Here is a 23,820-nt window from a genome sequence, read left to right on the forward strand (position 1 = left end):
CAAAACCCAGTGAATCTACCCAAACCATAACTGAATCAATGTCCAAACCCACTGAATTTGTTCCCAAACCCACTGAATCTAAACCCAAACCCACTGAATCTACCTGAACCCAGTGAATCTACCCAAACCCATTGAATCTACCCAAACCCAGTGAATGTACCCATACCTTATGAATCTACCCGAACCCAGTGAATCTACCAAACCCAATGAATCTACCCAAACCCAGTGAATCCTCCCAAACCATTACTGAATCTGTGCCCTAACCAAATGAATCTACCCAAATTAACCCACTGAATCTGTATTCAAAACCACTGAATCTACCCAAACTCACTGAATCTGTATCCAAACCCCACTGAATCTGTACCCAAACCCACTGAATATACCCAAACCCACTGAATCTACCCAAACCCACTGAATATGTGCCCAAACCAAATGAATTTACCCAAACCCACTGAATCTACCCAAACCCACTGAATCTACCCAAACCCACTGAATCTGTACCCAAACCCAATAATTCTATACCCAAACCCACTGAATCTATGCCCAAACCAAATGAATTTACCCAAACCCACTGAATCTATGCCCAAACCCACTGAATCTACCCAAACCCAATGAATCCACCCAAACCCACTGAATCTACCCAAACCCACTGAATCTATGCCCAAACCAATGAATCTACCCAAACCCACTGAATCTACCCAAACCCACTGAATATGTGCCCAAACCAAATGAATTTACCCAAACCCACTGAATCTACCCAAACCCACTGAATCTACCCAAACCCACTGAATCTGTACCCAAACCCAATAATTCTATACCCAAACCCACTGAATCTATGCCCAAACCAAATGAATTTACCCAAACCCACTGAATCTATGCCCAAACCCACTGAATCTACCCAAACCCAATGATTCTACACAAACCCACTGAATCTACCCAAACCTACTGAATATGTGCCCAATCCCAAAGAAACTATACCCAAACCCACTGAATCTATGCCCAAACCCAATGAATCTACTCAAACCAAATGAATCTACCCAAACCCACTGAATCTGTACCCAAACCAAATGAATTTACCCAAACCCAATGAATCTACCCAAACCCAATGAATCTACCCAAATCCAATGAAACTACCCAAACCCAATGAATCTACCCAAACCCAATGAATCTACCCAAACCCACTGAATCTACCCAAACCCACTGAATATGTGCCCAAACCAAATGAATTTACCCAAACCCACTGAATCTATGCCCAAACACACTGAATCTACCCAAACCCACTGAATCTACCCAAACCCACTGAATCTGTACCCAAACCCAATAATTCTATGCCCAAACCCACTGAATCTACCCAAACCCAATGAATATGTGCCCAAACCAAATGAATTTACCCAAACCCACTGAATCTATGCCCAAACACACTGAATCTACCCAAACCCACTGAATCTACCCAAACCCACTGAATCTGTACCCAAACCCAATAATTAACCCTACCCGAATCTACCAAACCCAATGAATCTACCCAAACCCACTGAATCTACCCAAACCCACTGAATCTATGCATAAACCCAATGAGTCTATCCAAACCCAATGAATCTACCCAAATCCACTGAATCTACCCAAACCCACTGAATATGTGCCCAAACCCAATGAATCTACCCAAACCCACTGAATCTATGCCCAAACCCAATGAATCTACCCAAACCCAATGAATCTACCCAAACCCTATGAACCCATAGGGTCTGTATATGCTCGGTAGTGTCACAGACTGGTACATGTATAAAGAGGTAAATTTTATCGTCTGTATACTGTTACTTTGTAGGTGAACACCTTAATCCAGATAAGTTCTGGGTTAATTACCTGCTGTAATGGTAGGTACCAAAAGTACCTATACACAGGTGTTTTATTGTGTGTGAAATCGTTAAAGAGATGACAAATAAACAGATATGTCTGATAGCGAAAAAAATGTGTTTCTTAGATGTGATAAAATTAAAATTTGACTGAATTTTTCATGGCGATGGTTACAAAGATTGACAACAGAGAAGTTTTTGATTGATGGAAAACTATCTCAATAGATTTTTTTAAAAGATAATCAAATGGTGCATGGTTAAAATGAGAATATTGTTTGTGACAGTTTGTTTTGATGAATTAAAGCTGTAAAAGATAATCAGATTGGGTCTTACTCAAAGTACTCAATTTATACTTGCACTTTCAACAGGAATAGATGTGTCCTGTTCTTATTGAACTAAATGCTTTAAGGTTGATTATGTAACGTCCTGTTCATTGCTAGGCCATATGGGATTCAAATTGATTACCCAGAGATGGAGGTTTTGTGGTAATATGTCGTGACATCTTAACCACTCAGCCATGGCATCTTTTGAATGCTTCTGCTCTTGTAAACTGCCACGTACTGACTGCTGGTTGGTGGTTTTTCTTCAGGTACTCCGACCTTCCTCCACCAATAAACCTGGCACAACCTTACATGATCCTAACTGACATTAGGACAACAAACAAAAAACCCTTGTTCTTGCAGAAGTACATAAGGGACTAGCATCCCAGAGATCTGGGTATGAATCCTGTTGAAACTCTCAGTTGGAAATTATATTTACCTTAGTTCTTAATATAAACATGTACTTCTGCTTCTTTAAAAAAATTCAGAGGCTTAAATCACTCTCTGGATCCAGGAATTGATTCCTATAGAAGCACCAACTTACTGCAAGGATGTGTCTTCCATTCAGTTTGGGTGCTGTGCACAGCATTTAATGTTTTAATGTTTTTTTTGTTGTTGTTGACAGAACCTCCGCCATCATCGGAAGCAGACGACAGCCGGACCATGCACACATGCCAGGTCCCAGACTGTGTTTACCGTCGTGTCGCATCCAAGGTCGGTACCTCATTTCATTATCTGTTATTGTGATACATGTATGTTGATGGAATAGAATTGTTATATAGTTTTAGTGAGGAAAAATACTTTCAGGTAGTGCTGTCTTGAAGTATATGTCATTAATTTTGATCCACATAAAGCAATGCATGCACTAATTCCATACATTTGAATGACTTTGATGTTTGACTCTTTTTCTTGTGTTGTGACTTTTAGCGAAAATATCAGAGAAATTGAGTTTTCTTGGTAATTGAAAACTAATCAGAAATTTCATGTAAGTATAGATACAACATAATAAATCTATAATCTAGCCAAGAAAACCTGTATGAAGATCCTATCCACTAAATTATAAAAATTGAACGTAATTCTTTCTTTTTTTAAAGAAAGATATTTTATATGATGTTCCTGGTTTAAAAAAGTCAAAAACAATAAAAAAAAAACTTTCAAGAAACTGCAATTAATTCCACATTACAGCATTTTAACACCTGTTATCACATCTGGTAAGATACTCAAATGAGAGTTGTCTCCCTTTCTCCGTCTTTGACTCTGTTTACCTTGTACCCCACAAGTTCGCGTCTGCTCAGAAGTTTTTTCCATGCTTGGCTGGCCATCAATTGGGATGAAAAACAAGTTTGGTTTTTTGTTGTTGTGTATTGTAAAGAGAGAAGTGTTTTTGCTCTGTCGAGACAGAAGTGCTCGTCGACAGAAGAGATTAGATTGTGGCGATCTATCTCAGGGTGAATTTCCATCCTTTGATCTCTCCATCTTGTCAGAAATAATGAAGAATACATTCGAATATTTACTCATTTAGCAGTTTATGACTGTCCTGGTATAAAGGGGACTTAATGTATATGCGAGGACCATGGTACTAGATTAAACTGGGCCTGATAAATATCTGACATATAAAATGTTATTGGTTATACATAAATTATACATTAGTTGTTTGTTGTGTCTTTTCATACAGATGTGTATTGAAAGAGGAGTATATTTCTAAGGTTGAAGGTCATTGGAGCAAAGGTCAATGACTGTTTTTTCCCCCTGTACTGGTAAAACTGGTTTTTCCTCGTATCTCGGATTTCATTATTTCAAAAAGAATCATTTGTAGAGGGTAATGAAGGGAATTAAAGGTGAGAAACGGAAGCAGTAAACGTTTTCAGTTTAGACTTAGATAAAGGAAATGATCAACTTGTAGAAAACCACAAAAATTCTGGAATGACCAAAATAGCTTTTTGTCTTACATAAGATTGGATCTTAAAGTCCCAACCAAAAGTTGGAACCTAAGCCCCTAATAAATGACCAGTCTCCCTCAAAAAAGGTGAGCAGAGAGAACTTAAACCCCAGAGACCCATAGCCAGACCTTAACTTCTATACCAAAGGGTCAGACCTTGGTGACCAATAAAGGTCCAGACCTATACCACCAATAAATATTCAGACCTGGGCGACCATTAAAGGGCCAGACCTGGGCCACCAATAAAGGGCCAGACCTTTGCCATCAATAAAGGGTCAGACCTGGGTCACTAATAAAGGGTCAGACCTGAGCCACCAGTAAAGGGTCAGACATAGACCACCAATAAAGGGCCACCAATAAAGGGTCAGACCTAATGATGTGCAACAAAAGATTATGTGTATGCATTTATGATGTTCTTTTTACTCAATTAAATTAAATTCAATTCTCTACCCTCACTGACTGCCACTGTGCTATTTCATTATTTATATACCTGTAAGCACCCATTGTTCTATAAGATAAATCTAATTTCATCGAGAGAATAATGTTGGGTGGGGCATCTAAGATATATATATACCTGCTAAATATACCTGCCACCTTTCAGGTATATAAAGAGGCCATTATTAATCCTGTTCAAATGAAAAAAATAAAAGCATGTTTCTAACCAGACGTCATGTGGCTATCTCTATAAATAAAAAGTAATTCATATTTACGATTAAGATCACCAAGAAATGTTAAGGTATGTTTGTGGCTCCTGTTGCTTTATTTCCAAACCATTATGTGATTTATACGTCTGAGGTGATGGAAGGCCGAAAATTATGTGATCGTTACATTATAAAGTGGAAGAGAAAGGTCACAAGTTTATTCCTACCATTGAAGGTGAAAGCTCTGAGCTGGTTTATCGAATATTTATAGTGTGTGTATACCTGCTGAAAAAGTGTGTATTGAAATATGAATTTTCAGTTTTATTACTGAAATAAATATAACCCTAGTTAATTGATAGAAGTTAAAAATATGTCTTGCAATATTTAACAGATTTTTAACTTCAATTATTTGTAATTAAATTTAAAAAATGTTCAGCTTGTCTGCTTGTATGTTATATCTTATGGACTGTCCAGGTCTTTAAAGGATATGCCAGGTTTAGGAGAACAATGAAAGCCATAGTACATTGAGAAAAATTCCTGACCTTCAGCCAATACTTTGCAAGATTTATTAGTAAATATCACCTTAACATTGAGACCCAATTATAAAGGTACTGGAAAAAAAGCCTTCTGAAGCCATGTATTTAAGGGCTGCCAAATTTCAAGGATGGGCAATTGTTGATCCACTATCTGGAAAACTACTGACTTCCAATGAGAGCATATGTATCGTTCTAAAGCTTATAAAACCACATTATAAATGTTTTTGTCAGAAACGCTAACCACTCACATGAGATACTTTGCAGTGTATAGTAATGATTCCCCCATATCCCCCCCCCCCATCACATGTTTGAACTTAGATTTTGGACTTTATGCTCTTTTTTCAACAACTTAAGCTAACCTACAGGTGAATATTTCTTAATTGGCACCTGCTTAAATTACTTCTGTCAAAAATTCATCAAAAAAAAAAGAAACCTAACTCCTTTCTGGCCAAACCCTTGCCTCTTACATTCATATACAATTTCTGTAGTCATACCTATAATGTTACTCACTAATTATTTTGTGTTGCCTTTGTTTTCAGGCAAGCATATATTTCCTTGTTCTCTCAGCCCCACCATTTATACCATATATCAACGCCGACAATGGATGTCTTTATTTATGTAACATAGGCGGAAGAATTATTATGCGTTTTAGTATTTTAAAAAAGTTTCCGTCTTCATTCCTCTAAAATTTAGATTCCCGGTGTCATAATGTAAGATATTAATAAATTAAAATTTTGTTTTGAGGTATTACAGATATTTCCGTGTGATTTTTGCTCCATTTGTATTGTCACATTACTGTACAGAGCTCCTGACAAACATAAATTAAGCTCCTAATGAGTTTGTCCAGACATAATTAACCCACTACATTTAAAGGTAAGCAATATTCTCAATCTTTATAATTTACTGTAAAGCAACTGCATTTTTTTTGCAGTCGTTAAATTTTGCAATTTTCAATATTTTCAAAACAAGTTTGCAGGTTGAAAAATTGAATGCAAATTTTAATCAATTAATATAACATAGATGGTAATTTGCAAAAATGGGAAATTTACTTTGATCACGTAGTTCGCGAAATTAAATCGCATGCAAAAGAAAGTTGGTTAAAGTAAATAAATTCTCTTTGTGGAATAATCAAATATTTAGTTTAAAATGATTAGGTGTTAACATGATGGTTTGTAGAGAAGTCAGAGTACTTAGTAGAAAAATCACCTACCTACTGCCAGTAGCTTGTATTTCAGGCAGTGGCCCCAGATGGGTGAATATTTAAATTATTTGTGGCCAAGACTATATGTTGGAACACGTTCCTGAACATTGGCCTCTACATAACCCTCAGAGGAATTTAAGTTTCTTAAACCACATAAGTTTAGAATGAGAATAATTATTTTTTGAAAATAAGAAAAATAAAAACTTTTGTGAAGTTTTTCAATTTTCTTTTTTTGTTCAAGTTTGATATCAGCTAAATTAGAAAAAAAAATAGAAATAAAAATTGCATAATTTTGGAGATTTGACGAATTACTTTGCGGCAAAATAACATTCTAAAGTGGGTCACGCCCCGCGCCAACATTAAATAGATTTTTTTGGATAAAACATGATATATTTTATTACCGGTAATTAAAAAAATTTGATAACCCCTAGGAATTTGATGGTGCTTTTAAAGTGTTACATTCCATACAGATAAATGTAGCGATACTCATAGAGGCATTTTATGGCAATTTAAATATTTGATATGAAAATGTGGTAATAAAATGGATTTCTAGTTGAAATGTACCGGATTCATATTGCTTTTATACCAGTAGCTTACTTTTTACTGTAATATATTTAGATTTTTTTTTTCTAGATTGAGTAAAGAATTCTCTCATTGTACGATAAACTGTAATTTCAATAATACCATCTGACTTTGTTGCAGTGTTGTGAGATGACATTTCTGCTGATACCTTACAATTTAATAATTTATTCAAAGTTATATAGTTGAATTGATAAAATTGAAAAAAAAATTGTGTTGTTGATTTGATCAGTCATTAGTGGGTTTGGCAATATAAGGATATTTTTGTTAGCAAAATAAGGAATTAATCATAAAATAGCTTAAGCCAATTGGAAAAAAAACAAGACATAGTTTCATAATTATACCATATGTATAGTCAATTAAAAAGTTTGTTTTTGATATCCACTTCAGGCCAAGATTACTTGTTTAGTAATCTAGACCCAAATGGAGTTCTTTGCAAAGCAATCCTTAAAGGTGATAAAAACAGAAGGGACATGGAAAATGAGATAATAGGCTAGAAACATTTGTGTGTCCTATTAAAACATATATCAGTTTGATATTTGCTTATATTTTGTCTCTAAATAGTAAAATTAATGAAAGTAATCTTCACATCTTTTTGACGACAGATTTTTTTCTATGACTTACCTCCCTTGAGTTCCGATGAGTTGTGACGTCATCTGAGACAATGAACTAGCGGTAGCTGGTGTGCCGATCGCGGAACTGTCAACATGCATGTGGATTTTAGCCACAGGTCTTAGTACTTACAGAAATACACACGGAGATAAATATGTTATATTTCGACTTATTGGGTAGCGTGATTTATCCCCAACATAATGACACATTATAGACGTCATAACCTATAAAATGACGTCACTACAGTACTTGATGCGTCTAACATTCCCTCGAAACGAGCGCGAAACGCAAAACGCAAACGAAATGTTAACGAAAACGAACGAAAATGCTAACGAAAAACGCAAACGAAAAACGAATAGCGTAAAACGAATGGCGTAAAACGAAAAATGCTTTTCGTCAAGCGCTAAACGCAAAACGAAAAACGCAAACGAAAAACGAAAATGTAAACAAAGTGAAAACGTGACCGGAAGACCAGAATGCAATCATAAATGTCGATCGGGACTCCGGTAGCTTAGTGATCCGGATTCTGAAAGCGATGTCTATTTTACGTTCACAATTTTGATTTAGTACGATTTATCATTATGAAAAATATATCTTGTCTTAGAAAATATGCAATTGTTATAAATATATTACCAATAAGTATGTGATTACGTATATATATCCAAGCATTAATACATTTTTTAGGTCACCTGAGACGAAGTCTCAAGTGACCTATTCTAATCGCCTTTTGTCCGTCGTCGTCCGTCGTCCGTCGTGCGTCGTCCGTCGTATGTCCGTAAACAATTTACATTTTCGACTTCTTCTCCAAAACTGCTGAAGCAATTTCAATGAAATTTTGCACAAACCTTCTAAGGCATAAGGCCAATCAAAATTGTGAATTATATGGTCCCCACCCCCCAGGGGGCTATGGGAGGTGCCAAAAGGGGTAAAATTGAGTAAAATTTCAAAAATCTTCTTCTCTACTCACAGATGTGGTAGAATCAAATACTCTTCATAGATAGAAAGGTCTTAAGGTCCTTTACAAAAATTGTGAATTATATGACCCTGGGGTCTTTAGTTTCCCCCTGGGGAGGGGGTTAAGTTTACTATAGTTTATATTGGGAAAACACATTTTTGTGCATTATTTGGTCATTTGTAATAGGAAATGAGTCAAATGTTGTCAGAATTATCAGTATGAGAAGGCCATTTAATCCTATTAACAAATTTTCTATGACTGACCCCCAGGGGTCTTAGGGGCGGGGTCAAAAGGGGTCAAATAGGCTAAAACTTCAAAAATCTTCTTCTGAAATTCTGGAAATGGTAGAATCAAATACTTTTCATAAATAGAAAGGTCTTAAGGTCCTTTACAAAAATTGTGAATCATATGACCCTGGGGTCTCACGTTTCCCCCCTGGGGAGGGGGTCAAGTTTACTATAGTTTATATAGGGAAAACACATTTATGAGCATGTATTGCTCAATTTTCATTGGAAACAAGTCAAACTTGGTTAGAATTATTAGTCTGAGATAGCATTTTAATATCATATACACATTGGTCCTGGCCGAACCCCCTGGGGGCAGAGGGGTGGGGCTAAAAAAGGGTCAAATAGGCTAAAACTTCAAAAATCTTCTTCTGAAATTCTGGAAATGGTAGAATCAAATACTTTTCATAAATAGAAAGGTCTTAAGGTCCTTTACAAAAATTGTGAAATATATGACCCTGGGGTCTCACGTTTCCCCCTGGGGAGGGGGTCAAGTTTACTATAGTTTATATAGGGAAAACACATTTATGGGCATGTTTCGCTCAATTTTCATTGGAAACGAGTCAAACTTGGTTAGAATTATTAGCCTAAGATAGCATTTTAATATCATATCCACATTGGTCCTGGCCGACCCCCTGGGGGCAGAGGGGCGGGGCTAAAAAAGGGTCAAATAGGCTAAAACTTCACAAATCTTCTTCTGAAATTCTGGAAATGGTAGAATCAAATACTTTTCATAAATAGAAAGGTCTTAAGGTCCTTTACAAAAATTGTGAATTATATGACCCTGGGGTCTCGCGTTTCCCCCTGGGGAGGGGGTCAAGTTTACTATAGTTTATATAGGGAAAACACATTTAACATATTTGTGAACATTATTTGCCCAATTTTCGTAGGAAAATAGTCAAATTTGATTAGAATTATTAGCCTAAGATATAGCATTTTAACATCCATATCCGTCCTCAATGACGCCTTGGGGGACCAGAGGGGCAGGACCAAACAGGGTCAAAATGATTAAAATTTCAAAAAATACCTCTAAGTTCACAGCTTGATGGAAGCAAATACTCTTCATAGTCTAACAAGTCAAATTTATAAATCACTGACCAACTTCAAGGCCCAGTATATAGTGTTTGTATGTCTTTAATTTATTTCATTATTTGTTTCATTATATATTCTAACTCAGGTGACCGTTAAGGCCCATGGGCCTCTTGTTTAACTTATAAAGCGAGATTTTTAAAATAATTATAAAACATGCATATGTACAAATAGTCTTCAATCAATGCTAGTATCTATAAGTCTGCTCTGAATTTGTCACACATACTAGTACTGTTTTATAGAAATTATCAGTTTCAGAAAAGAAAACACTTCAGATGAACTTCTTATTTTAGTGTAGGTATTGTGAACATGTACGTTTGACTACTGCAAGTATAAACCCTAGGTCTAGCGGTTAGGTAGCTATATATTACATGTATATATGTGACTCCAGAGGAGGTCCCCGTACCCGTTATATAGATATCAATGTGGACACTCACCTGTAGCATTTACCCGACCCATTTGGAGGTCTTATATAAATTTGCTTTATAATTCACGGACAACACATGTACAACACTCTACCCCTCTCCATCCCCACTCCTCCTCTCGATTTACCGGCTCTCATTTATACCATTTGTTATTTGACAGCGGCATATTTTGATTTTGTGTCAACTTGTATCACACCTGGTCAAGTGCAGTCACCCATGAACAATGGCTCACTGATAGCGGCCCCTCACATGTTTGTTTAGGCTACGAGATGTGTAATACGCATACGTGACCCCGTGCATGTACATGTACCAAAGCATACCACAAAAACAACAATGTTGTGTTATTCTAGTCATTACAGAAAACCAGCTCTATGGTGTTTTATTCCTCGTGTGTTTTGTTACATCAACATACCAATAAAATACATGATCAATTATATCAATGGCGAATACGTGTAAATACAGAGATACAGTTGAATGTACATTTATCAACTGTCAGTTCGTGTTGGTCAGTCAATTATGATTTGATATCTATTGACTTCGGTACGTTCTTAATTTCACATAAAATATGTAAAAAAAAGTATTCGTTTTATGGTTGAGATATTATTAATTGTGTTATTTTATTATTAGAATAGTGTGTATCACTAGAAAATAATGTGATCCAATGCTAACAGTGATGAGTCGGATATAATTTTTTTATAATGTATGCACCAGTGAGTTATATATATATTATGACCAGCAGTACGGCGTCCTGTGGCGTGAGTTCACACCTGTCTGTAATCCCTCAGTCCACTTTATCGAGCCCCGCGGGTGTTACAAGTGTATATTGTACCTGTCCCCCTGTAGCACATACACGTGTATAGCAAGTACTATATAAGACCTTGCAGAAAGGTATACAAATGATCCTTACTATCAAACAATATGTGTAGGTTACATGTAACAAATGTAATTAATGTCTAGATACAAAAGGATTTTTTTTAATTCATTTGTGTATGTTTACTTCATTGTCCAGAACATGTAAATTTATCGGCCTACACCGTCGTTTGACTCCACTTTTAGTTTAGCCAACATATCAATGAATAACATCCGGTAAACAAATTGGAACGCAAACGCACGCAAACGCAAACAAACAAAAGCCAAAACGAACCAAAACGCAAACGAACGCAAACGAAATCGAATCAAAACGCAAACGAATGAAAACGCGAAACGCAAACGAAAAACGTTCGACGAAACAAAACGCAAAAGAAACGCAAACAAATCTAAAACGCGTTTGAGGGAATGTTAGACGCATTAAGTACTGTATATGTAAATGATGATGTCATTAATGTCGAGTACATCTATCATATGGAGTATCATGTAAGGGGTTAAACATAAGGTCATTTTTCACGAATGAATAAGTATTACTTTCCTATTCAGTCCACCCTGGAGTAATACGACTGTGCATGTATGTAATTTATAGTTTACACATAAAATTAATATACGTTTTGATATACATACTGGTAATTTTATGTGCAAAATAAGATCGTAGTGAAAATGGACAATTATTGCGGCCCACTTCTTTAGACCTATGTTTTGATGAAAAAAATCATCCGTTACAAACATACGGAGACATGAAAAATACACGCAGATAAAAGAAAAAACAATAATTTATCTTTGGTGTCTTTGCCCCCCATTTTCGTCGACGGAATGACCTCCTGCACCGTTTCCATACTTACTTTTAGGGATTCTACTACATGTATATCAAAAAATGTGTATATGTCTTAGCAAGACAATTAATTCATTATTACATTTCTTTGTACTTTGAGTTACACAACAATGTGCCAATGGTGTGAAGCCGGTATGTTCAGATCGAGCAAGTTTGCCTAATGATATGACGACATTCACAATATTATCATTATATAAATGCAGGTAATTTAAAATCGAAAAATTACCATGTTAAGAACGCATTAAAATCATCAAAATACATCGTAAAACTCATCACAGCCATTGCAAATATTAATATTTTTTCCTTCTCGGGGGAGACCTTCGGACCCCTAAATAGTCCCATAATGGTCAATAGGCTATCTAGTGTGTCCTTATTGATATAAACTAACTAATTCTCAAATCCCTGTGGACAGTTCGTATACTTTTGAAATTTACTAAAAGGTCGACAGGTTTGTTATTTCCAAAACTGCGCACGGTTAGATAATATCATGAAGCTGTCTTGTAAATGGTTTGTGTTTTATAAGAAATATGTTGTTTCATGGCCCTGTGTTAGTTGAACTTATTAAACATGCATATCTTGTCCACGAGTACATGTCAAGCATATTTGGTCATTGTATCTAGTATCTGTGTTTTGTCCCGTCTTTTTATCGGTCGTGCGTGCATTATTACTACTGTACATGTTATACTATTTTCGTACACGGAAAGCCCCGAAATTTTGTCGAATAAATCAGTAAAACTCATTACTAAACTTTAAAAAGAATTAATAAGCCTAACCCTTTCTGTGCGGTGTTCTGAAGGATTATAGTTCCAAATAGGAAATAGAGGTGTGTAGTATATACATCAGACGGGATAGGGGCACGTTTGTCGCTGTATGATAGGATTTTAGAAAGGGTATGAACGGTGGCGGGGTCTACTTACATGTAGCATGTAGTGTCATTGTTGTTTTGGTCCATTTTCTTGTAAACTTATATTTCTTCTTGTTGATATAAACTTTAAAGTCTATGTTTAGAGTTTTAATTTACAGACAAAAGTCAACCGCAACCTCCTCGAACCTGAGTTGACACACACGTACACGATGTCAAATGACTTTTGACCTTAAGAACATAACACTTTTATAGCCCAGAATATAACGATTAGAATGAGTAAACGATCGTTTTTATTATATCAGGGTATGTTATAGATTGTATATTATATATAGGATACATTTACACTTATCAATATAGCAATTACACGTAGCGCGACTGTTTTAAATATCTATAATCGCCAATATAAAATACCGCAACACTGCCCAATTGAATTTCCCGGCTCTTGTCACAGCTGTTTGTCTCAGATGATGTCACGAATCTACGGCCACCTGGTGATATCAGGGGCGATAAGCGATGCGATCGTTCTAGACAAGGGTTGTTGTGGACTTCGTTTCAAGCACATATTATTGAAATTACGTCAAATACAACCTGTATTTTTTATTGGAAATTATAAAGTGCACCACAATAAACAAATATCAACAAAAAAATATCATATTTAAAATCTGTTTTTATCACCTTTAATGTCTGCCAGAAGATCAAAAACTACATTGAAAAAATATATGTTTCACTTTATTAAAACCCAGCTAAGTATCTTAGCTTTCTGCAAACTGCTTGTTGGTTTGTGTTCAGTATTAAAAAGATCTTTATAGTGTCAGTAAGTGTGATTTTAACAGAAAAAAATGAAAAAAAAATACTGGTCTTCTGAAAATGACGATAGATATTAAAGGTGTCATGGAGTTCTTTCTTTCTGAAAACATTTTCTGTGTTTGGAAAACAGCATTCATGGCAGCTGATTTTGGAGAATGCAGCTATTGAAACTGTTCATCAGCAGTTACCTCAAGAATTGCCTACATTCTTACAAAAACATGGCAGTTTATAAATATGAATGGAAGCCATAAATCATCGTTTGGCTATTAACAGACTGACAGGAAATAACATGATAATGGATGTTATTAGCTTGTAAGTTTTTGATCTCGGTGAAATGATCTGGACGTTTTGCCTAATTTTCTGCATTATTTCACCTCCTTCTTTCTGTACAGAGCTTTCATCTTCAGTATTATAATTTTAGATATAACCTTTGTACTGTGTTACTTTATATAGGCCACTGTTAATGGTTTATATGGAATTGTTTACTGGTCTCTCTAGGTATCTATCCTCAGAAAGCTGGTGTATATCCTTTGTCAGTATTTCTAGTTATCAGGTCATTCTGCATTATGTTCTTGGCATTCCATGTTTACTGTCATCCTTACTGGTACAATTCTCCTTTAATGCAATTGACTTTAAAGAGTCCTGGCATTTGACTGATAATTTCCTTAAGTAGGATATTATATAAGGCAAACTTTGCAATATGACCTTGAGCTATACAAATGCCATAAATCTTAAAAATATAACAAGGTTTGCAAATTAAAACACCTAAATTATTGTAGTATTTTGATATAGTTCAACTTGCCTTAGCGACTATCTCTGTATAAAGACCACCTGCTTATAAGATACCTTTCTTAGGGTTGCAAATGTTCAATTTAAATGTATAAAGACCACTTTGCTATAAAAACCCTTTTTTGGTGTATCCCGTGTGGTATTTAACCTCTCATCAAGACTTTTTCAGTAATGTCTTTGTTTTGCTGAAAAAAAATGTTTGGCAATCAGCAGGAAATATTTAAAGTTTCCATCTTGGTGACCCTTTAATTGACTTACATTTGTTTTTGTCATGATTCAATATGTTTATAGTGAAAGTAACATTTTTTTATCCTATAAAAAGAGGTGTAGAAACAATACAGGAATGCTTTATTTGGGACATATTTGATGACAATCTACTTGGTTATATGAAGACAATGTCCGGTCACATCATTATGATGTAGTACGTGGTAAGAACTGGACATTGGTCATCCAAATCTATTATTGTTATCACTTTGCTATGTACAATAAGCTACCAGAGCTATATTTATATCGGGCTTATAAGTATAAATAGTCGATCATTTGTTGTCGATTGTGGTACATGACAGTTCTGTGATTGACTTGACATGTATGTATAGCCCTCTGTCACATTAGGCTGGGCACTTATTTATTTGTCAACAATGGAGAAATATACCTCGACTACAACACAGGGGACGTTCTAAGGACATACTAATGGAGAATCAATCTTTCAATTACCAAATAATTGTTTTAAGAACAAAAACTTATTTGTCAGAATCAACATGGTAACCTCTGTCTTGCTTATGCAGGTATAAATTAATTTTTTCACTCAGTTATCTGGTATGTTTATGGTATATTACTTGTATTTATTGGGCAATATGGCCTTAGTCCAACTTGTAAACATTATTGGTAAATTTCCTAAAAAAAGTTTTCACTGAGAATAGAATTTTAATTCAATTATGACATGTGAAGTTTGTGTCCTACATGGATTTATAAGATTAATGTGTACAGCCTCATGCATATCTCCATGTCGTAGCTCTTCATTGGGAAATATTCAAGTTTTTGCATGGTTTCCAAGGTCTGTGTGACCTCTACATGGAATTATTGGAGTCTGTGACCTCTACATGGAATTATTAGATTGTGTGAACTTTGCATGGAATTGTTGGAGTTTGTATGACCTTGACTTCTACTTGGAATTATTGGAGTTTGTTATTTCTACATGGAATTTTTGGAGTCTGACCTTTGCATGGAATTAATGGAGTTTTTGTGACCTTGACCTTGATCTACTTGGAATTATTGAAGTTATTGTATGACCACTAAAGTCTGTGGGACCTCTACATGAGGTTATTGGAGTCTGTGACCTTTACATGGAATTATTGCAGTCTGTGTTACCTCGAGTTTGTGTGACCTTGCCCTCTACTCGGATTTATTGGTGTTATTGTATGACCTCTAAGGTCTGTGTGACCTTTACAAGGAATTATTGGAATCTGACTGTGAAGTTCACATGGAATTATTGGAAATCAAGATGACCTTTCCATGGAATTATTTGAATCTGACTGTGAACTTCAGATGGAATTACTGGAAATCTCTTACCTTTCCACAGAATTATTGATAATCTGACTGTGAACTTCTCATGGAGTTACTGGAATCTGACTGTGAACTTCACATGGAATTATTGGAAATTTCTATAGCCTTTTCATGGAATTATTTATTCTCTACAGATTCATTATGATATTTTATCATGAATTAAATTTTAATGAAGTCTTTTACTTTGAAATATTATGGTTCTGAAAAATGGTGAACTATGACAAAAATAAGATTAACAATCATCTGTTTGTAGTTTGAAAATATGTAAGAAAATGTTCTTTGCTTTTTGATATAGAATGCATTATTTTCTAGATGAACTAAGATATATGGTATGGTTGTTTAAAAAGAACACCTGGATAGGAAATTAACAGTATAAGGTATCAGGGACAGATTGTATTGTATAATATCAGGTGTATGATTGGGTCATTGTGTATTGTGATAGAAAAGTCTCTATAGAATATGATTCATTTGAGCCTGTGTTTGACCCTTTAACCCTGGGATTAGAATAAACTTATTTCTACAGTGCCCACTGAGGCACCACCTTACCCAATTAGGAGCCGAGCACAGCGGATGGATCAGCTGTTTACATAATAATGACCATTGTCCAGCGTTAAGCTGGTGGTCAAAGTGGTTAGTGAAAACACTATACAAGTAAATCGTCTTTTGTTTGGACCATACTCAAGATTTGATCTGATTCCACAGAACTCTCGTCTGTGTTTTCAGGACCAATGGTGGCAGCGGTGGGATGTCGATGTAACTGGCCCTCCTGGTTTGATATGACCAACAACTGGCCAGTAAGGGAGCTGGTAAACTTTAGTTGGGGAGAGTGTGACAGGTCTGTCGGGAGGTGGGCAGATTAGCAGCTGTTATTATCTGAACACTAAGTTTGTATACATAAAAGTATTGAGAAAATATATAGCCCTATTGTAAGCCTACTACAATACATAGATAGGCAAAGAAAGGATTAGCCCTGTTTCGGCTTGAACAAATTAAATAAAATGAACTGAAAAGATTTTTTTTTTCTTCACATACTATTATGATGTTTAACAATTGGGAGATTCATTGATTGGGTGCTATCCAACTGGAACGTCTTGTATCCCGCGGATTGTCCATCCAAGTATGACACCAGTGTAGACTCACCCGTCTAATGGTTGATTCAGGCTTTTCTGGAGTGTTGGAGTACTCACTTAATGGACCAGGCTCGGAGGACTCGCCTCAGCAATACACACGCTATTACTTACATCAGAGACTATAAGTGTGATCGTATCGGACATCAATATACCTGTATCGTGAACGAAGACTTCTGGTTTGGTCCAAACCTGTCATCAAAACATCTGAAATCCGATCTGTAAGATGCAGGAAAACAAACAACTTCTTCAAAAATCATTTTGAAGCCAAAGGAATTTTATATTTTATTAAATTCCTGGATATATTTTTGAAAAACAAAAGTGATTCATCAGCTGTTTCTCTACCATTTTGATTTTTTTGGATCATAAGTGTGAAGGAAATTGCCTATAGACGTGGAAATGCTGATTTAATTTTGTTATGAACAGCTGATTGGTATATCTGTGTAGATACCAGCCTCAGTTCCAGAAACTTCATACCAGCACCTCATTGTAGACACCTTACCGAAATCAACATATACACAGATACCCTTGTGAACTTCTCAATCAGGTCACAGTAGTATTTTGGAGATTGTTATTTTTGTAAACTTTCAGACTAAAGCTTCGGGCAACACTGACAACTATATGTATACTACAATTAAGTCCGTAAGAATTTAGAAAGTATCTTCACGTCACAGTTTGTGAAAAAATTTACACTTGGTTAATTTTCAATTTTATCGTTTGTGGAGATATATCACCGGTGTTTGGGATCATTAAACCTGCTCTGTGTCGTTTTTGTCGTGATTGTGATGGAAATTCGTTCTCCTGTCATGTAAATCGCTACTACATGCATGTTGGAATAATAACTGCCAAAATATCAGGGATATTGCCGTACTTAACGTAAAAGGTAATGAAATTCAGGCGCTATTCACGTAAATGGATATTGACACTTAAGCTGAATAAACTCTGAACATGGATGAACTGTATTTCAATGGAAACTTAATGGAGTGATGGTTATTAATTGAACAGTCCTTTTAAATGGAGTATTAATTATGGACAACGACTTGGGAGAATAAAGTTTAACTTGCCTACAGGAATCTTTCACTTGAAAAGGAAAACAAACATTTATACCTAATAGTTCACTTTATTGATTCACCAATTATCAAACATAATGAATATGAAAAAATGATGCTGAACTACTTTTAATAGAGGAATGAGTTTTATATTAGAAGTATATTCCAAAACTTCATTGAAAGACTGGGATGCAATTACCAACCAGTTGATTATCAAGATCATTAGTGAAAGAGGAAAAATTTGTGAACAAGGCATATTTCCGCGTTCTTGATCATAAACTATAATCTGACAGTTTACATAATAATCATAAAGCTTGCGTCCCCGACAACGTCTCACTCGTATGGAGATCCGCCGTAAAAACACAAAACCGGCCGATCATAATAGAGCCAGTAAAATCATGCAACATGCTAGGTTTTTCCTGTCCTTTGTATGATAGGCGCAACAAGGTCGGACAATGTAATCCACACCGTGTTTTCAATCTGAATGGTTTCAGGTGCACATGAACAGGCTTTTTAAAGTGTATTTTACTTCATATTATAACTTGGAGATTATTTTTACAACCAGATTTTAGGTAAGGTCTGGATTCTTGAGGTTTGCGTACCTGAATCTGACAGCAGAATTAAAGATAACATATACCTTGTGCAATACTTAAAGGCCATATTTTGTTAACAAAAACTGGAGTCGCATTAAAGAATCATTTGACAGATGACATAAAATCTTGTTTATATTTAGCAGATGTGAAGAGCAACTTAACAAATTGATTTTGACTGTCAACAGATCGGGCTAATTATATTTAGATATTGGTGCCGCACAGGAGTCAAATTTCACATCCATATGTTGAATATACATCTTAGGATTGAACTGGAGGAATACCTGTGTATCTGTCTTCTGAGGATTTGACAATCTGTTTTAATATAGATCTCGACACACAGGCAGTCAACTGTTTACATTCGAATCTGTTTGTAATTTGTTCAGTAGCGGAATGTCAACAAACAAACACAGGAGATTTCTGAGTGTGGCTGGAATTAATAATTGACAATTTTTGGCCTGACCACAGGTCAACCCAACAATTCAACTATTGATAGGTCCGATAAACAAACAAAATCTATTTGGATGAGACGAGAATTAATAAATGACCGTTTTTAAGTTAAACTTGAGGTCAACAGGGATTTAAAGAGCCTGTCATTTGATTGTGGAGAACTCAACCAGTTACTGTGTACATAGACTTGTATAGTAGTCTGTCAATATGGAAAATTCAACAAAAATAAAAACATAAATTCTGTATTAAAATAGGAAACGGCTTAACCATTCGTGTTGGGTGTGTTGTGTGCGATAATGTCTGGTGTGTTATTATGATGGGCTGTGTTTGACACTATAGGTAGTGGTTTTTGTGTGTGACAGCGTCTGTCGAATGTCTACGTACTCAGAATCGCCGTTTGATCCCGAATGCTCAGCGTATTGAGTTGGATATCTGTGACACAATTTTCTATGGAGTTTTATCAATGAGCAGAGAAGCGTGGCCGTATCCGTCATTCAATTACACAACTATGTCTATGCAGGGAAAAGTTATATCTACATAAATCAACTTTTTATCAAAATTCTTGCATTTCAGAATATATTTGCATTGAAACCATTAAAATGTTTGAAAAGTGTGTAGGGATAATGCTTCACTTCAACTAACTACACCGGATTTAACCGTATAATTTCATCCAATTTTGTAAATATCTTACAGTCAAGATGCCAAAGAAAACAAAAAAGGCCAAAATTTTGGCCAAACAACTGAGTCGTCAGACATCAACTCCAATAATGTCTGTATTTAACAGGAAATCAACTAAAGGAACTTTCCCTCACCACCCTCACTCTGCCTCAGAGATATTTGGGATGGACACAGAGGGGGAGAATGATGTTGACCGAGCTACAAGTCCCATTACGTCTCCTAGCCCTCCAACTGGAGGTAGTCGACCAACATCACCCATCAATATGATTATTCCATTGCTGGAGTATGGATTCTCTTGGCCAAGGAGGAAAAGTCCATTTTCTAAGTCGTCAAACAAATCAAAACCTGCCGCCGAAATAGCTTCGCCTGACAGCGGATGTCCAGCTTCTCCGGAAAATGTTTTTTATTCAGAGAATCCAGTTGACAATGGGAATTGCATGAATTTCACGTCACGTTCACCGGATTGTTCTTCTCCGTCCAGTGACAAAGAAAACGCGTTGCCAGATATTGACGCGGTCATTGCCTCTCTAGATGATGTTATTGACGAGGAAGACAGTGGCGATGATATCCTTAATGTTGGAAATTTGACTAAAGCCAAAAGTTTATCAGACTCAACAATATGTACTCCTGAAAAGAAAAAAGACTGTTTTCAAGAAAATGGACAAGACTCTTCTGACGAAAATGAAAAAAGAGACGTTTTGAACGAGTTATCACCGATCAATGGGATTATCAAAGAAGGAAAGGGAAGTAACTCTAAACGTGTGAGATTTAGTCTTGATCACTCTCCCTTAAGGAAAGCCAAGAGTTTAGACTTTATAAAGAGTATGGTTGAACGTGAGCCATGCATGTGGGATGTAACTGTAAAAATGATAGATATTCAGCCAATCGAAGGAGAGACAGAATCAAAGTGTTCAGAGTTGGAATCGTTCAGTATTCAGGTAAGGAAGCCTTAGCTGTGTAATAAATCTATAGGAATGTTCATTCTACTGTTATCAACCATCCCCCGTCTCTTCTCAATTTCTATTGTCTTTATATTGCCAATCGGGGTTTTTGTTTGATCCAGCAAAGAAAGCAACTTTGTATGATCGCACATGATGAGAAGAGGCATGCACTACTACATACGTCATTCACCCCTGAAATTTGATAATGGGCTGGTCTAGTCTTTGATTTAGAAGAGCCGAAATGTGCCATTCAGGGATGAATGAGTTAAACCAATGTAATTTATATTTCAATACAGAGCATTTTGATTGCGTTAAAGGTGGTATGAACGCAATGGGATACAGACATATTCAATGTAGCGCGTTAGCGCTACATGTAGAATATGTCTGTATCCCATTGCGTTCATACCACCTTTAACGCAATCAAAACACTGTTCAATCTATATATTTACATAAATAAATTTACTTTTACGTAAAATTTAAAACGGTGATGGTTGCTAAGTTGGGTAACTACGGTAGTCAGGATGACCGAAGATATAGTTCCGACTGTTGAATGTTATAGCTGCAGTTTGGTTTGAAATACAACAATGACACTTTTCAATTATTTTCAACATATATTTTTTTTCAATTTGATACTATATCAATAATGTCCATTTCGAATAAAAATTAAGATAACCAAGGCGGAACGACTACCGGTATGTATCGTTGTCAGGGTAGGGATGCGGTCCGAAGTGGAGCGAGCCGCCATATTTGATTTTCAACCGAAGAAAGTGACTGTGATTTAGCCTTTTGATGGTATGACCGTTGAGCTGCTGAATGTTTGTCATGTATGTATCGGTCTAAGAACGCGATTTAGACTAAATTTTTCATAGTCATGACTTTTATTTTATTGTACGGAGGATAGACAAGTGTTTGCGTGTGTGTAGGCCTATTTTGAATGCCAAGACGCCCCCATTAAAGCTGATGATACTGTTTCGGATAGGCTACCTGTAATGTTTTTTTTTTCTGGAAACCTGTATATGATCTGTTAACCTATTGTTCGCTTAGACGCTCCCAGAATTGTTCACCGACAATAAGATGTTCTGTATACACATGTACAACTGACGTAACTATGGGATTCTCCGAACATTCCTTAGGAAAGTCCCCGGTTGTAGCCCTGACCAGCGATTCATTTTGTAGTTTATTACCGTTACAATGCTTGAACACATATTTTGTTTTGATGTCAAATACATATCTAATTGGATGTAATAAAAACTCTTTATTGTTATTTTAAAATCCGTCAACTTATGACGCAAAATCTTATCGAAGCGTGAACTAGAAGTAGTCCGAACCTGCACTGCTTTTTTATTCATACGTCATTGCGTTTACGCTAATTTGAACGCAACTCCCCTCCCGTTGACTATATAGGGACATATGTAAATATATTTCAATACAGACATGTCTCTATGTAGAGCATGTCTCTTGGATGTAGAGCATGTCTCTTGGATGTAGAGCATGTCTCTTGGATGTAGACATGTCTTTGGATGTAGAGCATGTCTCTTGGATGTAGAGCATGTCTCTTGGATGTAGAGCATGTCTCTTGGATGTAGACCATGTCTCTTGGATGTAGAGCATGTCTCTTGGAAGTAGACCTTGTCTTTTGGAGCAGAGCATGTCTCTTGGATGTAGAGCATGTCTCTTGGATGTAGAGCATGTCTCTTGGATGTAGAGCATGTCTCTTGGATGTAGAGCATGTCTCTTGGAAGTAGACCTTGTCTTTTGGAGCAGAGTATGTCTCTTGGATGTAGAGCATGTCTCTTGGATGTAGAGCATGTCTCTTGAATGTAGAGCATGTACAGCATGTCTCTTGGATGTAGAGCATGTCTCTTGGATGTAGAGCATGTCTCTTGGAAGTAGACCTTGTCTTTTGGAGCAGAGTATGTCTCTTGGATGTAGAGCATGTCTCTTGGAAGTAGACCTTGTCTCTTGGAGTAGAGCATGTCTCTTGGATGTAGAGCATGTCTCTTGGATGTAGAGCATGTCTCTTGGATGTAGAGCATGTCTCTTGGATGTAGAGCATGTCTCTTGGATGTAGAGCATGTCTCTTGGAAGTAGACCTTGTCTTTTGGATGTAGAGCATGTCTCTTGGATGTAGAGCATGTCTCTTGGATGTAGAGCATGTCTCTTGGAGTAGAGTTTTTGAGAGAGCATGTCTCTTGATGTAGAGCATGTCTCTTGGATGTAGAGCATGTCTCTTGGATGTAGAGCATGTCTCTTGGATGTAGAGCATGTCTCTTGGAGTAGAGCATGTCTCTTGGATGTAGAGCATGTCTCTTGGATGTAGAGCATGTCTCTTGGAGTAGAGCATGTCTCTTGGATGTAGAGCATGTCTCTTGGATGTAGAGCATGTCTCTTGGAAGTAGACCTTGTCTTTTGGAGCAGAGCATGTCTCTTGGATGTAGAGCATGTCTCTTGGATGTAGAGCATGTCTCTTGGATGTAGAGCATGTCTCTTGGATGTAGAGCATGTCTCTTGGATGTAGAGCATGTCTCTTGGATGTAGAGCATGTCTCTTGGATGTAGAGCATGTCTCTTGGATGTAGAGCATGTCTCTTGGATGTAGAGCATGTCTCTTGGATGTAGAGCATGTCTCTTGGATGTAGAGCATGTCTCTTGGATGTAGAGCATGTCTCTTGGATGTAGAGCATGTCTCTTGGATGTAGAGCATGTCTTTGGATGAGAGCATGTCTCTTGGATGTAGAGCATGTCTCTGGATGTAGAGCATGTCTCTTTGGATGTAGAGCATGTCTCTTGGAAGTAGACTGTCTTTGGACAGAGATGTCTCTTTGGATG

At 36.4% G+C, this 23,820-nt stretch overlaps 1 protein-coding gene across 6 annotated transcripts in view; it reads left to right on the forward strand.

The window, feature by feature from the left end:
* Positions 1 to 23,820, forward strand: part of LOC138316699 (pleckstrin homology domain-containing family G member 5-like) — a 154,053-nt gene that overhangs the window by 46,089 nt on the left and 84,144 nt on the right. For 4 of the 6 annotated variants that reach the window (XM_069258363.1, XM_069258365.1, XM_069258370.1 and 1 more), the window contains 2 exons: positions 2,796 to 2,884; positions 16,881 to 20,989. In XM_069258363.1, coding sequence (XP_069114464.1) covers positions 20,072 to 20,989 — 918 coding nt within the window. In that variant the 5' untranslated portion in view covers positions 2,796 to 2,884; positions 16,881 to 20,071. Of the gene's footprint in view, positions 1 to 2,795; positions 2,885 to 6,079; positions 6,160 to 16,880; positions 20,990 to 23,820 lie in introns of those variants that run through there. The other 2 variants (XM_069258380.1, XM_069258385.1) reach the window with 2 other exon arrangements.

The sequence above is a fragment of the Argopecten irradians genome, chromosome 1 (assembly GCF_041381155.1).
Source record: "Argopecten irradians isolate NY chromosome 1, Ai_NY, whole genome shotgun sequence".
In the NCBI taxonomy this organism is placed as follows: Eukaryota; Metazoa; Mollusca; class Bivalvia; order Pectinida; family Pectinidae; genus Argopecten; species Argopecten irradians.